This window comes from Calonectris borealis, chromosome 7 (genome assembly GCF_964195595.1).
Source record: "Calonectris borealis chromosome 7, bCalBor7.hap1.2, whole genome shotgun sequence".
In the NCBI taxonomy this organism is placed as follows: domain Eukaryota; kingdom Metazoa; phylum Chordata; class Aves; order Procellariiformes; family Procellariidae; genus Calonectris; species Calonectris borealis.
Window position 1 is genome coordinate 40,872,828 of NC_134318.1, and position 15,973 is coordinate 40,888,800.

The 15,973-nt window shown below is 38.7% G+C and overlaps 1 protein-coding gene across 6 annotated transcripts in view; it reads left to right on the forward strand.

Annotated features, from left to right (window-relative positions):
• Positions 1–1,357: 1,357 nt before the first annotated feature.
• The window catches only part of EDRF1 (erythroid differentiation regulatory factor 1), a 28,527-nt gene continuing 13,911 nt past the window's right edge, over positions 1,358–15,973 (forward strand). For 4 of the 6 annotated variants that reach the window (XM_075155271.1, XM_075155272.1, XM_075155277.1 and 1 more), the window contains exons 1-13: positions 1,358–1,555; positions 2,487–2,695; positions 4,168–4,234; positions 5,133–5,258; positions 5,784–5,908; positions 6,373–6,532; positions 7,779–7,880; positions 8,172–8,293; positions 9,302–9,413; positions 10,145–10,292; positions 10,367–10,475; positions 10,804–10,915; positions 15,174–15,434. In XM_075155271.1, the coding sequence (XP_075011372.1) occupies positions 1,490–1,555; positions 2,487–2,695; positions 4,168–4,234; positions 5,133–5,258; positions 5,784–5,908; positions 6,373–6,532; positions 7,779–7,880; positions 8,172–8,293; positions 9,302–9,413; positions 10,145–10,292; positions 10,367–10,475; positions 10,804–10,915; positions 15,174–15,434 (1,719 nt within the window). In that variant the 5' untranslated portion in view covers positions 1,358–1,489. The remainder of the gene's footprint in view (positions 1,556–2,486; positions 2,696–4,167; positions 4,235–5,132; positions 5,259–5,783; positions 5,909–6,372; positions 6,533–7,778; positions 7,881–8,171; positions 8,294–9,301; positions 9,414–10,144; positions 10,293–10,366; positions 10,476–10,803; positions 10,916–15,173; positions 15,435–15,973) is intronic. The other 2 variants (XM_075155274.1, XM_075155275.1) reach the window with 1 other exon arrangement.

The following is a 15,973-nucleotide window of genomic DNA, read 5'->3' on the forward strand; positions in this document are numbered from 1 at the left end:
GGATGAAACTTAAAAAGGTCCCTTCCTAACGCCATAAAAGGATTCTAAAGGAACATAAGGAATAAATAATTAAATTAAGGAAGAGTTGTGCCAGTCTGCAACGGCAGTAGGCATAGGTCCAATATAATAAAAGTTTGACTAAAGCTGCTTTAAAACATTATCTTAAATAATTGTATTTCTTAAATAGATTCCAGATGTGTATCTCATACCAAAGTGTATTGTTGTATTTATAATATTGCTGTTACTGCTAAAAGACATGCTTTGTGTTAGCAAAAATAGGCAAAATTAAGAGTATTTTCTCTTGGTTTACAAAGGAAACAAGGCTTATGCAACTGCACAATGTCTCTGAGATCCCACAGTATTTTCCAAATCTTCAGGCCATTTTCAATCAACTTTGATAGAAAGAGAATTTCGAAGATCATCTAAGCTCCATGAGGGTCAGTGGCAGGACTGAAAAGTACCCCAGTAAAGAAAGGCAGGCCCTGGCCCAGTTGCTATACATACGCGTTGTCTAGGAGGACAATGACAGGCAGTCAGTATTTGTACTTCCCAACCAGTCAGAAACTGTACTGTTTCTTGTGACATGGCAAATAAAGAATATGATCTAAGAAGAAAATAATAAATATTAAAAATCCTTTGGGCACTATCCATGGCACCATTTGCTTGCTTAGGGCATCATGGCCAAGCCTTTGTCAAATTCAGGGCATAAACAGAGGCCAGCGTGCTACAATTCTTGATCCCCCCACGCTCTAAGGTGCCCCATCACCAAGTGTTCACTAGTTACGTGAAGGTTATAGCTATTCAGCCTGTCAGCAATCCCCATCAATAAGCCCTACTGGCCCACTCCCTCACCTAGGCTACCTAACACGGCAAGGTACCAGTCCTTTCTCAGTAATAAGGCTGGGACAACCCAGGTCGGCCGGGTTCCAGGAGCACCGGGCATGAGCAGACCCCAGAGACTGGGCAGCTCCCCGCCACACAGAAACGCGCCCTGAAGACTACAGGCCCTCACTCTCCTGGTACGGCACAGAGTGGCGTGGCCGGACCAGCTGCTGATGGTGCGGCCCCACCGCAACCACCTGCTTCGGCTCAGCACCCCGGGGGACGGGAAGCATCCCAGGAGAGTTAAACCAGCACCTCGGCCAGGCGAGAGGCAACCCAACAGCCCCACAGGCGGCGGCAGCAGCAGCCACCGCCCGCCATTGCTGCTGCCCGCCGCTAACCGCCTTCCTCCTCACGCCTCCGCCCCGCCCCGCCCGCCAACCCCACCCTCCGCGCTCTCCTATTGGCCAGAGCCCGCCTTCCCCGCCCCCAGCGCCTCCTGGGACTTCCCGGGAAGCCGCGCGAGAGGTGGCTGTTCCCGGCGTGACGCACCCCCCGCCTCCCCGCCGGCAGCGGGCGCTGACAGCGGCCTGCGGCCCCCGCCGCCCCCGCCGCCCGAGGGAGCGCCCCGGCCCCGTCACGGGCGGGCGCCGGAAGGCCACGGGAAATGGAGGAGTTCTGCGGTGTGGGGGCTGCCGCCCCTCTGAGGGGAGACGCGGAGGAGCCTAAGCAGGTAACGGCGGTGCGGGGAAGGGGACGCGACCCTACCCGCGGCGCCCTACAGCCGCGGTGGGGAGGGGGGTCCCGCGGCTGAGGGGGTACCGCTGCCCCGCAGCCTTCCCCGCAGCTGCCCGGCGGCACCGCGGCTGCCCTCCCCCGCCTCAGACAGGCGGTTGGCGGCCGGTGCAGCGGGGCCGGCCAGGCTGAGGCGCGGGAGGGCAGCTGCCGGCGGCGGACCTGGGCGCCGGGCGCTGCCCGTTTGGCCGCGGCAGGCGCGGGGCTGTAAACACAGCCCACAGTAATGTTTTAAGTTGCCTCATAGGCGTGCATCCTCTTTCCAGTTTGGCGAGTAAGGGAATGCTATTGTCAGGACTGGAGTACAGTAGGGAACGTACTAATTATGATTAAGCTGTAATTGCAAGCAGTATTTCTGTTGTTATGCTTAAGTGCCGTGTGCTGCATTGTATTTACATAAATAGTATCCTGTGGATCTATTTTTCCCTTTATGTATATTGGATCAAAGCTCTTAATGCAAGTGTGACAGCTGTGTGTTTTGCTGTATTTGAAAAGAAATATGCAGACATAATGCTTACTTGTTAAGGCAGAAACGTGTTTAGCTTTGATGTTGGTGTTTGTTAGTGAACACTTACTTTCACAAACTTTTGCAGCATTAGTGTGAATTATATTTTAGTTTTGGCCTTTCTGAGTAATTTCACATTCTGTGGGGAGCTGACCTTAATAGCACTTTAGCCTTATAAAGTGGAGCATATGATTGACGCATATGGAGTCAGGGGAACTCAAATATGTGCAAGAGAAAGTTATGAGTGAGTGCAGGACAGGGCTTTGGTTGCTTACCATTAAAAATAGCTTATCATAGAGCAAGTCTGATAGTTTTAACTGCTATTATTTTATAAATGAAAGACTAATTTCTCTTTGAAAACTAGGGGTCGGTATTGTTTCTTGGAGGCAATGAAGTGAAAAGCAGTGCTGTGGTGAAATACTCATCTGCCCCACCGCAAGCAGCATTTGCCCGTCTTCAGGAGAAAACAGACTTGAAGCTTCCACCTGCCAATTGGTTACGTGAAAGCGCTAAGCTGGGACCAGCAGGTACAACCATTCTTGGCAACAACAAAAAAAGTAAACCATTTTCAAGGTAAATAACAGCAGGCTCTATTTTTTCCAGGCCTTTAAGAATAATTCTAATAGTGAACTTGGACCCTATGTAATTCAAAGTGTAAAGTACAGACTTTACCATAGAAGATAGCTACTGCTTTTTCTTAACCATTCTCCCTCTACTTTTTCATCATTAGTTCTTGCTTGTGTGCTATAATCTTGTCTCCTTTGTAAACGATTAATGGTGCTGGTAATGCTGTTTATCATTATTTTTTTCAAGTGCATGTTGACACCTTGCCTGAGACAGTCAAACTGACTTCGCGTTCTTCCCTGGTTGGCTGTTGTCAGTTGGCCAAAATCAAACTAGACTGGTTCAGCCAGCCATTCTGCTTCACCTGATAACAGGTGGAAATGGAACATATGTGGTTCCCCTTGAAAGTTACAGAGCCAATTTATAGCTCTTCTGGATCTTTAGAAACTGGACCTGGCTAACTAATGGCAAAAGAAGTTTCATAGTCATGTCAAGAGTAAACACAGAAGGTGCGATAAGGGGCAAAACCAAAAAGCAGTGTTACCTTTCAGTGTGGATGTTTGTTAAAGAGTTGGATGAGTTGATTTCAGAGTGTTTATAAATAGGAGGCTTAAATCCTGTACTGAGCAAGCAAATTCACACTAAGTCAACTAGTTAGTGAAATGTAACAGTTTGTGGAGGGTCTGTGTTGAAATCCTTATAGTCTTTTTTAGGAGGTGTACATTTTTGAGCAGGGTAACAGGGCCCTGTTTCTCAGGGCTTTATGAATTTTTCCTGTTTATTTTAAATATTACGTTTGTTTGTCAAGTAGAGGCTGGCAGTTTAATATCTCTGTCTCTAGTGTCAATATTAAAAAGCTAATAGTGAAAGTATAACTTCAGACACGCATCATGTATTTGGTTGGGTTATGGTAATATCTGCTTTAATTTGAAAGAATGATCTGTACATTGAGAGATTCGAATTTAATAGCTTGTAAGGCCTTAATGAGGGTGGATGAGGATACAAGGGTGTGTTTGTTAAAACATGTAGGCCAGTTTTAGAAAACATAATAAGAGGTAAAATGAAATGACAGCTGCTAAAATGAAAGAATTTAAAGGGCTTAATGCCTTAAAGATAAACTCTTTGAAAAACTGTTCTCCTTTTTAGCGTTAGACAAAAAAAATCCATTTCTCTAATATCCCATAGCTATATTAACAAACACTTTAAATAGTTCTGATTTTCCTGATTTTAACAAAACCTAAAATACATTTTAGAACGTCTTGAAATTGGATCTGAGCACTTCCAATGATCTCTTTGGAAAACTTGAAGAATGTCAAAATGATTTCGTTAATTAACTTTATATCGTTACACCTGGTAATGTTTAGCTAGATTCTTCTTTTGATGAAGAAAAAGCTTTCAAAGATTTAATAAGCTTTGAGAAGAAGAGATCTCTATTTGCTGTCACACTGCATTTGTCTTAATTTGTAATATTTTCTAAATAGCTTTGGGATGGCGTATGACTTCATTGACTCAGTTGGAAATGATGTCGATGTTGTGTCCGATTCAGAGGTATGTATAACTTTTTAAGCTCCATCATTCAAACTCTTACGTTGTATAAATCTTATTTTAAGATACTGTTATCGTTTCTGTCATCTTTGTGCCCTTTGAGCAAAAATAAAGATCCCCTAGTGAAACACAAACAGATCACCCAACTTTTCTTCCCGCATTTAAGGGAGTTGTGATTACTGAGTAAGAAATGTATGGATAAAATCATATTTCCTGGGGATTTCTGCAAATAACCATCAACTGGAATATGTAGTTTAGTGAACGCAGCACACCAGCCTGGCAATGTAGTTGTCTTGCGTGTTTGAAATTGGTTATTTTGATGTAAATTATTACTCTCAAGATGATTTTTTTCCTATTCTTATCTAGAAGAGATAGCCCCCTCCAACCTTCTTCTTTCCTCTGATTTTTACCGGCTTTTTTGGTGCTGGTAATTTCTACAGAATTCAGGTGAGGCTATTCAGAAGAGGAGACATTCGTGTTTGACAGATTTTTATTCAGACTTAGATCTTTGTCCCGATTCCTCTGAATATCTGACAAAATGTTGGTATTCCTGTGGTGAAGATAAAGCTTTTAAAATCCAAACCATCCACTTGCATTTTTTTGTCACTTTGGTGTGATACCTGGTTGTGATGATCCAAAGAGAGATCATGTTTAAACCATGTATGTGGTTTATACTGACTACTTGGTCTCTTTATCACTGTCATTCATGTTCTCTGACCTCAACAAATGCAACTTATTGCGGAATGGCCTCTTAAAATCACTGGCACTATAAGATTTTATTTGCCTGCCCATGCCTCTCCAATGTTAGTAGTGTATTCTTTGCTTATAATTCCCTAAGAATTGTCTTACAATGCAGTATAATTGTATGGAATATAATCTCTGTTCTCTTTTCTCCTGCAAGAATATTAAAAAACTTCTGAAGATACCTTATAGCAAGTCACATGTGAGCATGGCAGTACATCGCATTGGGCGGACACTTCTGTTGGATGAGCTAGATATTCAAGAACTCTTCATGAGATCATCTCAGGTTAACCATTTGGTTTTTGTTAAGTATGTCATATGGTCAAAATGCATTATTTCAGGAATAGTGTAACTAGCAAGAAAACATCTATGTATCAAAATTCCTGAGAACCATATGCGAGTACAAAAGGTGCTGTATTCTGCAGCAATCGGTTTACCCACAAACTATATCTGAGTCCTATATTTATGGTATTGTAGGATTAAAATTCCATGTCACACATTCCTGTAATTACTTCAGTATTGCTATACTATTTTATTAATTTTATTATTAATAAGTGTTTGTTCCTGTGTTATCTCTTACCATGTATCTGACTTTCTAATGAAGTCAACTTTTCAGTAAGAATGTAACTTTCCTATAAGATACATTTTCAATAAATGACTCATGCAAGGCTTTAGCTGTGAAGTTATTTTCTGTTTTTTGGGGTTTGAGGTTTTTTTGCTGTGATGGATGAGTATTCGTAAGTTAATAAGGCACTTGGTTTACTTTGTAGATGCTTCTTGACATTAATTTCATATTTATGATATTGCCTAGACAGGGGACTGGACGTGGCTGAAAGAGTTTTATCAAAGGCTGATTGATCAGAAATGGCAACGAAAAAAGAAGAGTAAAGAACATTGGTACCAGAAGGCTATACTTTCTAAATTTTTGTATTACAGGTAACCTTATGTCTGAATGAATCTTGAATTCTGTATCACTTACTTTTGCCTGGTTTCTTGTCTTGAAGTAAATGTTAAAATTCCATTATAGTTTGTCTTATTTACTGATTTATACTTACGCAGAGAAAATTGAGGAATGAAATCAGGAAATAATATGTAAATGTTTTTAACAGGAATTGAAGCATTTTAAGTATTAAAGTATGAAATAAACAGGGTGACTTAATTAACTGCATATCTTAATATTCCTTCTGAGAACTGGATTTGAGGGAAGAACAACTTAAAATATGCACGGTAGATGGTGACACCCTATGTAATATTGTAAGAGTTTGGCCAACTTGTCAATATAGCAATCTTTTAGCATATTAGCAAAGTCATTCTTTGAGAACAGTGCATCAAATATAACAATTCTAAAACGGATTCTGTTTGCATATTGTTCACTGAAATTTTTAATGTTGCTTTGTCAGCATTAACGGTGATGGAGCTGCTCAGCCTGTTCCTTCCACTTCAAAACAGCACCAGGAGGGTCCTGTTTCAGGTGAGAGTGATGAAGCAGGAAGGGCCTCCTGGCCAGCTCCTTTTGAAATGCCTTCTTCGTTATCTGAAGATCCAGGTGCCTCTAACCAGGTTAGTGTATATAATGTTTTAAATGACAGTTTAGTTTTTGTAGAGACATATATATTGAAAGGTTTTCAAAGGTGTTGGTGCAAAACTCTTTGCTGAAAGAAATGAACAAAGGCATTAAAAGAACTTGGTTGTGTGGTTTAGCTTATGCCAGTGTTTCAGAGCTCCAAATTTCAGAAAATATTCTTTTCTGTCACCGTAATGCTAAATACATGTTTGTCTATGCTTTTTTGAGAAACGAAACATATGGCTATGAGTAGTCATCAATGACTTTACCTAAAAGTAGGAAAATCTGATATTCAGAAGGTGTGTATGGAATCTGCCATTAAAATGAATCTGTTGTGGCCCTGAATTTATTAGGTGAAGAGGAAAATGAAGATCTATGAAAATGTTTGCAAAACAGTTAAGCAACATTTACGAATACTTGCTATGAGATTACACAAGTGGAAGGGAGAGATGTTTATAGTAATTATGCAACAAACTATGATTAGTATTAGGCCCTAATCCAGGGTTTCAGTTTGTGGCTAAGCTTATTTATGAAAACTGTTAATTCCTGTGGTTTTTGAGTAACATAATACAGGAATTGATTAAATTTTTGAGAGTTTGAAAGATCTGTTGAATTCAGTCTACATTAATATAATAATGATGCTATAGTTATGCTTAGACAGTATTACCAACTGGTCTGCCAAGTGACTTGGTCAGCTAACTTACGAAGGCTCTAATCTGCATTATCCATAAAACTGTAACTGCATGTGTTGTGATGTAGTAATATTCTGAAGTGGAGAAATATTTCAGTACTTGGAAGCTTTTAGAAAAAGGACTACTTCTCTCCTCCACCTTCTTGAGGAACTATGGCCTAATACGGCAGATTGTTTATCATAAAGAAGCTGTTGTGCATTTGTACAGTGTCCTTTTCTTTAATTTATGAATAAGACATCAGGATAGAAGTTTTACATTCTGGAGACTGATAATCTGGTGCTGACCCTGGGGTAATAAAGTGTTTCTATAAAAACTTTCTGATTTCTTTCTAAAGCCTATGAGAATATAAAGTACAAAATTTTGGTACTAGCTGTAGAAAAGAAGCATTCTAGTCACTGACTAGAGGCTTTCTGTAGTTTAATACATATTTATTTAAAGATGTTAGAGGTAAAGGTTTTTCCCTTATATGCTTTTGTTGTTCAGGTTTTTTTTAAATGGCCTAACTTTACCTCAGCAGCAGAATCACTCCTTATCCTTGTGCTTTTCACAGGGAAGTGTGCCTCTTGAACCCTCATATATAGTGGGGCATGTGGCCTCAGCCCCCAAAGAACAAAACCTGACTACTTTGTTCAATGACGGGGAAAACAGTCAGGTATGCTATATGTGAAATTTGAGCTCAAACACTGAACCCCCAATTTAATCGAACATTTTAAAATTTGGTCTAAATTGGAACCAAGAGAAAAACTAAGCCCCCTGTAGAAGTAGCTTTTGTGGCATCTGTGATCTCAGTCTTTTAAGTTAATGTGAATGCGTAGCATAGTTCATTATGTGCTGTCTTTTATTTGCTGCTTTTGCTTCTTGCTTTCTCATAATTCCGCAGAATGTCATAGAGAACATGTTTTATAACAGTGATTTATAGACCAATTTTTTTCTCTTGATGAAGGGACTTAAAAATGACTTTGTTCGTAATATCTTGTGGACCTTTGAGGATATCCACATGTTAGTAGGATCAAATATGCCTATATTTGGAGGCGGGAGATACCCTGCTGTGAGCTTGCGTCTCAGGTGAGTTTTGAAGTAATGAGATATATATGCCAGCCTTGACTGACTTGTTGCTTTGTTTCCTATTTAGCTACCTGCATTTTGTTTGGTTGACTCTTAATTTTTACGTGCAGTTTAAAGAATAAAATTCATGCTTTAGACTTCAATGGTGATGGCATTGTAAAGTGCTGGAGAACAGAAACAGTCCCATAGCCATGCCACTGCACTAGAACTTGAGATGCTCTGCCGCTTTTTCTGGCTCTGTAACTAAATCTTTATTTGAAAGTTCTGGCGGTTTGCAAACATTCCTGACTTCAACGTGAATGTTGAGTGTTAAAACACTTCTGTACATCTAGTCCTTAATTTCATTCTATTGCTATTTTTGTAAGAGGGCAGTAATATTTCTTTTACTGGATGCTGCATTTCAATAACTGCTAGTTGAGCACTTCATAAGTACTTAAAACTTGTGACTACAGTAGTTCTAAGTTCTGGCTGTCTTACTGTTCACTAATACTTTATGTTGATCACTTGATTACCATTTTTTCTGTTCCTGCCTACGTGTAGGCAAAGAATGAGCAAAAACTTGAAACTCGCTTGATGTATTTGTCGTCTTTTTAAGACACACCTAGGAATTAACAGTAGCTTGCTTTACAAGGAATTTTGGAAGGTCTGTGAGAAGGCTTGCACTATAATTAGTTGCAGCTAATACTGCTATTCCTTTAGAACTTCTTAAGTACTTGTTATCTTGGTAATAGTATGACATCCGAAGCTTGTTAAAGTTTCAGTGTAAGTGTGGGCAATAATTAGAAACTGCTGAGGGAATGTGAGTGTATTCCATTGGAAAGATCAGTACATCTGTTTGTTTCATATAATTCCTTGTTTGCCTCTTTAAAATAGAACAATTCACAAATAATCGTTTTAGTATCCATCCACTCTCAGGTGACTTAAATCTAAATCCCATTAGGAAACATCCCTAATATTTACTGAAGAGTAGATAAAAACTTAAATAACACTAGAAATGTTTGTTTTTAGGGACAACAACAAGCCAATAAATGTGCTAACAGGAATTGATTATTGGTTGGACAACTTAATATGCAATGTACCAGAGCTTGTGATGTGCTTTCATGTTAATGGAATTGTTCAGGTAAGACTGTCTCTTTGCATTACGCCTAGTTCATCCGTTCTTCAGTTTCTGAAACTGCTCCAGTTGTAACAGATTTCTTTCTAATCTTACTGTTCTGACAAAAAGATTACAAGAATGCTTTGTTGCAGAATGAGAAGCGTCTACACAGCTTGCAACAGTCATCCAAAAATACTGTGTTCTCTTTTTTCCTCCCGTCCATGCATGCAAGGTTCCTACTTCCCCAACGTAGGAATGAAGACAAAAATAAAAAATGTAGCAGCAGAAATACATCAGTTTCTTGCACCTTAAAATCTGTAGTGTTCACTTGCCAAGACAGATGCATGCTTTTTAAACCTTTGTTTGTATTTACTATTTTACAATAGACCACACATACCAGCTGAGTTTCTGTTGTACCTGTTAGCAGTAGCCTATAGTTGCTTACTAGGCTGACTAGGTTTCATTGAAGTAGTAGTTAGATGTTGCACGTTTTCTTCACCTCTTGTTCTCCTTTTACTTTACCATGTTTGTCATAGAAGTGAGTCCTCTTTAACAGTTTTATTGAGTAGTATAATCAAGATGTGCTTGCTTTTTAAGTAAATCATAGAAATTAGCTCAATTTATCATGACACTGTATCATAATACTAGCTTTTGTTTCTTTTAGCAGTTGATAAGAGGCACTGATGTATAGATTTCGGGGAGGTAGGTGGCAGAAAACCCTCCTAATCTTGAGTTTTAACATATATTCCTTCCAGAAATATGAAATGATCAAGACTGAAGATATTCCCAATTTGGAAAACTCTAATTTTTCTACCAAAGTGATAAAAGATATTGCTCAAAATATCTTATCTTTTCTGAAATCAAATTGCACCAAAGAAGGACATACTTATTGGTTATTTAAGGGTAAGTAGATTTAGATCAATTTAAAAAGATTTATGTTAATGTCATGTTCATTAATGAAAGGTCTTAACTTTCAGCAAGTGGGAGTGATATAGTAAAGCTCTATGACCTAACCACCCTTTGTGAAGAGACAGAAGACAAATACCAAAACCCTTTTACAATGCCAGTGGCAATTCTTCTATACAAGTGAGTTTTTATAATTTTTGTTGTAATACTTAATGCTTGGTGCAGTTGTATTAGTTAAGAATACAGACCAAAAATTATGCTGAAATGAAAACGCATGAAATAAAAATCTTCTTTTACACATAAGCTTGGTAAGCCCAGTCCCACTAAATCAAAACAGACTTTTTCCTTTTCACCATTTCTCCATGTAAACTACACTCTTATTGAGTAAGTCTTCATGAAGTTTGGGAGATCTACATTTGCAGTAGTGTTGTTTAAAGCCTTTTTCTTCTAACACAAAGAAATTATCCAGGGATTTACTGGATAGTTATTTCGTTTAACTTTCTTTTAGAGTTGCTTGCAATATGATGCTGAAGAAAAACCAGAACAAGAAACACTATGGCACTATCAGAACATTGCTCCTTAATTGTCTTAAGTTACTGGACAATGGCAGACATCCTCAAGTAAGAATTATATGTTTTCTTGTAGCTTTGTGTAAATATAATAGAAATGCTGTCATCATAATGCACCTGGTTATATTTTGTGTGTTACTTCTTCCTCCCTCTGCAAGGGAGAGAATTTAAATTTATTTATAAACTCAGAAATTGATTTATGTTTAAAGAAACCCCAGACTATTTTTTTTTTAAATTAGTAGCCTTCACTGACCCTCATTGCTGCATGAGTCTTTTGTTCTGCTCTAAAAAGGAACTTGTCCTTGCGCTTGCTCTTTTGCTCTCGTTCCCAAAGAGCCCTTTTGTGTTTGGAAGCTGTACAGACACTGAAGCAGATCTTAGCTAGACATTGTAAAATGTGAATATAAGAAAAACATTTTTACTCTCAAGGTGGCTGAATGTTAGGACAGGTCAACCAGAGAGGTTATAGAGCCTCCATCCTTTGAGATACTCAAAGCCCGACTGGACGTGGTCCTGAGCAGCCTGCTTTGAGCGAGGGGGTTGGGCTAGACAGTCTCCAAAGGTCCCTTCAAACCTCAACTATTCTGTGGTAGGTGGGAGAGTCAGCAGAAGAACCTCAACCTCTTGATCTCTTCAAGAGACTATTGTATCAGCTATCAGTACCTTGAGATGCTCTGCACTTTCAGAAGCAGTAAGAAAAGTAATGAAAAGGAGATGAAGCTGTATTGACCTCCTTAATTCTAGATACTTGATTCTGGCTCTTCTCTAAGAAAAACAGGAATCTAATTGCTCTGAAAGACAAGTAGTTTACTAAAGTTTAGGGGGGTGAAGAAAGTGTGTATGTCTTAAGTATTACTGCTGCCAGATGTGCTAGCTTCCTTTTTAGTTGCAGAAGATAATGGAGTGTGCTGCTTTCTCACTGGCATTTTGACTAAGTCTGTTCGCAATCTCTTCCTTGTCTTAAGTTGAGAAATCCGTAGGTTCAGAATGGTATAAGGGAGTATCCGTGTGTTTAACCAAAAAAGTAAACTGGGATACTGCAGGAGGCTTGGAAATTGATTGGGCAGGAGCTGCTTTATGCAAGCTATGGTACATTAACATGGTAACTTCACATTTTTACTATTTATAGGCAACACATCATCAATTTCAAAAAGAAATATCTATACTGAAACTGAAATCTAATCCAAAGTATAACTTAATTGACATGTAAGTGGTCTAGACTTAGGCTGTTTTAAACTGAGAATTGATCCCAAAAATGTGATGTGAAATTGTACTTAAAATGGATTACAATAGCAGACATGGCATATATTAACTAAATTAATAAGTATTTTGTAGATTCCTTCTAAAGTTGTGGAAAGCTCTCAAAATCCCACTAGAAGCTCTTGAAATTTTTTTTTTTGCTTGCATAAGATCCTTCTCTCATTTGCTTCTTGTGATCTACAAGCTTTTAGAATAGGTAATTCTCCTTCTTTACCAGTTGGTTTTCATTCTCTTCTAAATTTGATCAGGCTTGAATCCTTTTCCCTTTCCTATATGGGATTTTTAACTCCATAAGTAACTTTTTAGTAGGGCAGGAGAAACTGCTTAGTTGAGTTGGTTAATTGAATTCATACTCATGCAGAGTGGTGGCCTCCTTTGCCTTCTCAGCAGTTTTATATTGCTTCCGAAAACAGCCTGGTAGAAGAACTAATTTTCTTTTTTTTTTTTTTTAACACCTCTGCAAAAAGCCCTCCAAAAATACACAAGAAATGTAAAATGTTGTTTGGTTGGCAGTTCAGACAAATGTCTAATGCCAAAAGGCTGCTGTTCTGATGGGAAGTTATTTAACATAGCTTACATGATAAAGCATTGCTACTATGGAGAACTTGTATCTCGGTTCCGCTTTGTATGAAATTGCTGGGCTGTATTCTGGTCCAGTCTCACTAGACTCCAGCAGAACCAGGAGCTAGAACATGCCCTGATTACCAGAATCAGGAACCATGTTGTAACCATGTTGTCCTAAATAGAGGGCTTCAGTGGCATTAAATGTAATATCTTTTTTGAACAGTCAGAAGTGGAGAGGATGTTGGGAAGTGGAAGAAAGGAATATGGGCACAATTTTTTTTGACTGATTTTTTTTGTTGGGTTTTTTTCTTTTATTCCCCCCACCCCCCAGCTACCCTATTGCTGTGAAATTACTCCTGACACTTTTTTTTATATTCAAAATGTTCAGGAAGTAAAATGCGGGAGTTGATATCCCCAGTGAATTTCAGGAGAGTTAATTGCAAGTCCTTCACTGGACACTCACTCAGCATTGGGGAAAAAAAGGCGTCTCGAAAGCAAGAGATTTCACTGCAAAAAATGTGTTCTAGAACTTATGCCCTGTCATAATCACCTGTGTGTGCATGAAGCAATAATGCAAGTTCTTTTGGCAGTCAGATCTTTCTTAAGGTGCCTAAATCCAAAAGTTCAAGCCTGAAAGCTCTTACTTAGTGTTTGCCTAATCCTGAAGCTACACAAGAGTCAGTAATTTAAGGTGGGGCCTAAGCACTTAATATAAAATCGCTCATTCCAATTCAGGGACCAGGTGCCCAAAAGCAGGTCACTTTAAGGCATGTATGTGTGTTGTGTGTTTGTTGTTGTTTTTTGTTTTGTTTTGTTTTGTTTTTAAAACCAGATCTGATCCAAATTTCTTAGCAAATGACTCATCTCTTAGTGTCAAAATTCCTTGTGATAGGAGTGTGGGAGCTGTCCGAGCAAGAGTTCAGTCTTCAAGTAAACTTGAGGTAGAAAGAAAAAGGCTTAACATTTATTGTAAGGATTATTATTGTATTGTTCTTGTTGGTTGAATTGTTAGGTGTGTCTATGGTTCCAAAATAACCTTTTCTCTAAGCACTTCTGCTCTTAAAGTTAGAGGAAAAGAGTGTACGTATATGTGCCTATAGTGTGGATACATATTTCTCATCTTGCTATCTTAGTCTTTGGTGCGAGCATTGAAGTGTTCTGGAGCGCAGTCTGATGCTGGACCAGGTTGGCTTCCAGTTGTTCATGTTCTTTCTCTTTTGAGTGGAAGGAGGGGAGGTTACGGAGTGACATGCGCAGGACTGCGTAGTACAGTTAGGCAAGAAATGAGGTTGAACTTTGGAACATCTTGCCTCAAGGCTTTTTATTTCTGTATAAAACCAAACTGAAGCAGGGGGAAATGCTGCTTGTTTTAGGCTATCACCAGTGTGCGTTGTAGTTCTCCTGACTTATAGTTTTATTTCCTTTCTCACTATAAAAAGCAAGCTACAGTTACCTCTACAGGTATATGCTGTTTGTGCCCTGGTGTCCTGCTTGACCTCTTGAGTTTCAATTTGAATCTCTTATTTGTTGGGTTGTCAGTTTTGGTGTTTCCTTTGTTTTTGAGAAGTTGAAATTGATTTCTTCATGCTCTAAATTTTTAGTACTCTGAATGTTGCTGCTGCTACAGGATAGCTTTTAAATGCTTGTATCCAATATCTCCTCATTCATCAATGTATTTTGAAACTCTGGCAGTGTATAATATTAAAGTACATAGATGAATAAACTGAAGAAGCAGGAAGGAATGAAATGCAGACCCCTGAATACTTAGCCCTACCAGAACATAGCTTTCATTACTTCCTCATTTTTCTCCATGTAACAGCAGTCCAGAGAAGAGAAAGGGTAAATACCTCCTTACCATCAACTAAGAAGATAGCTGCTGTTTTTTTTCTGATGGCAGGTTTTACCTTTCTTGCCTGAATTAGAACAAAAGCGGAGAAGGTAAAAGCTTCTCTGGAATGCAGTATAGCTGCAGTTTGAGAGAATCTGTAAAACTCAAAAGATGCGAATAAACAAGGAGCTTGTTAGGATTGCATTCAAAAGAAGTAAATTGGATGATCAAAAGCTGCCCTTATTTACTTATTTTTCTTTTAAGAAGAAAAAAAAAACAAACAAAACCATCTTGGGCCTGTATTCCTAATTTTTACCTTTATGTCCCACTTGCAAAACAGGAGATGAAGACCTTTTAAGCTGGGGGTTAAAACCAAGTGTGGGCAAGCTTGATTGCAGGGGCTGCATGCACGTATACGGATAGTTGATAAGATACTGTCTCCAGCCATTTGCTTCTTAAATATTGATAAAATTCAGTGCTCAAAAATATGGTCATACAGTGTGTGTGTGTGTACAGGCTGTATTTACAGCTTATCAAATACCTACTTGCATGTACTGTTTATTCCTTATTCTAAGACACATTATATTGATGTTGCCTCTCAAAAGAAAAATTTAACTTGAGAACAAATCACTGATTTTTTTTTTCTTATTTAAAAAGATTATTGCGTCAGCAAACTACATGTTATCAGAGCTTTTTCAGTTGGATGAACCTAAAAAAGAAGACAGTACAGACTTCCCTATAAATGGAAATTCTGATGAAAGTTATAGCGAGGAAGAGGAAGAAATGCCAGACAGTGATGAAAACGGTTCTTACAGTAACAGTTCTGATCCACCAGATGACAATAAAGCGGTGGCTATAATCAAGTCTGTTGGAGAGTTATCAGTACCAGAAAAATACAAATCTGTTCATCGAATACGTGTAAGTGAAGCTGTGGATTTTTTTAAGGGTTTTCTTGAAAGATTCAATTCCTGTATCAAGGTTTGTTACTGAAATTCAGTTACCTGTTAGCTGTGTCTTCAGGTTAACTGAAGCATGAGGCAGTGGGGAAAGAAACTTTTCATGAGCTGCTCATAAAAATTGAAGTCTTTAAATTTTACAGTATAGCAGGTTTAATGTAGGTTTTACCCTACCATCTTGCATGTGTCCTTTATGGCATGATTCTGCATAGCTGGCTACAGAAAAATTATTCCTGTCACGGTAGCAGAGAAAATATTGCCAACTGTGGCCATGTGTAAGAGCTGTAGATGACCACAAGTTTGTGTGGATACCTAGGTTATCTTAGTATTTTTTTCTGGAGCAATATTAATGTTTGGGTTTTTTTCTGGGAGCATCAGCTACTTCATATCCACAGAGTTAGTCTTTGATTTCCCTCTTTGATTTGTCTTTCCAAGGTAACTGGTCAGAATACAGCAATTTGATTTCCTTGAAATTTTGATGATAGTTAATTTTAAAAAAGC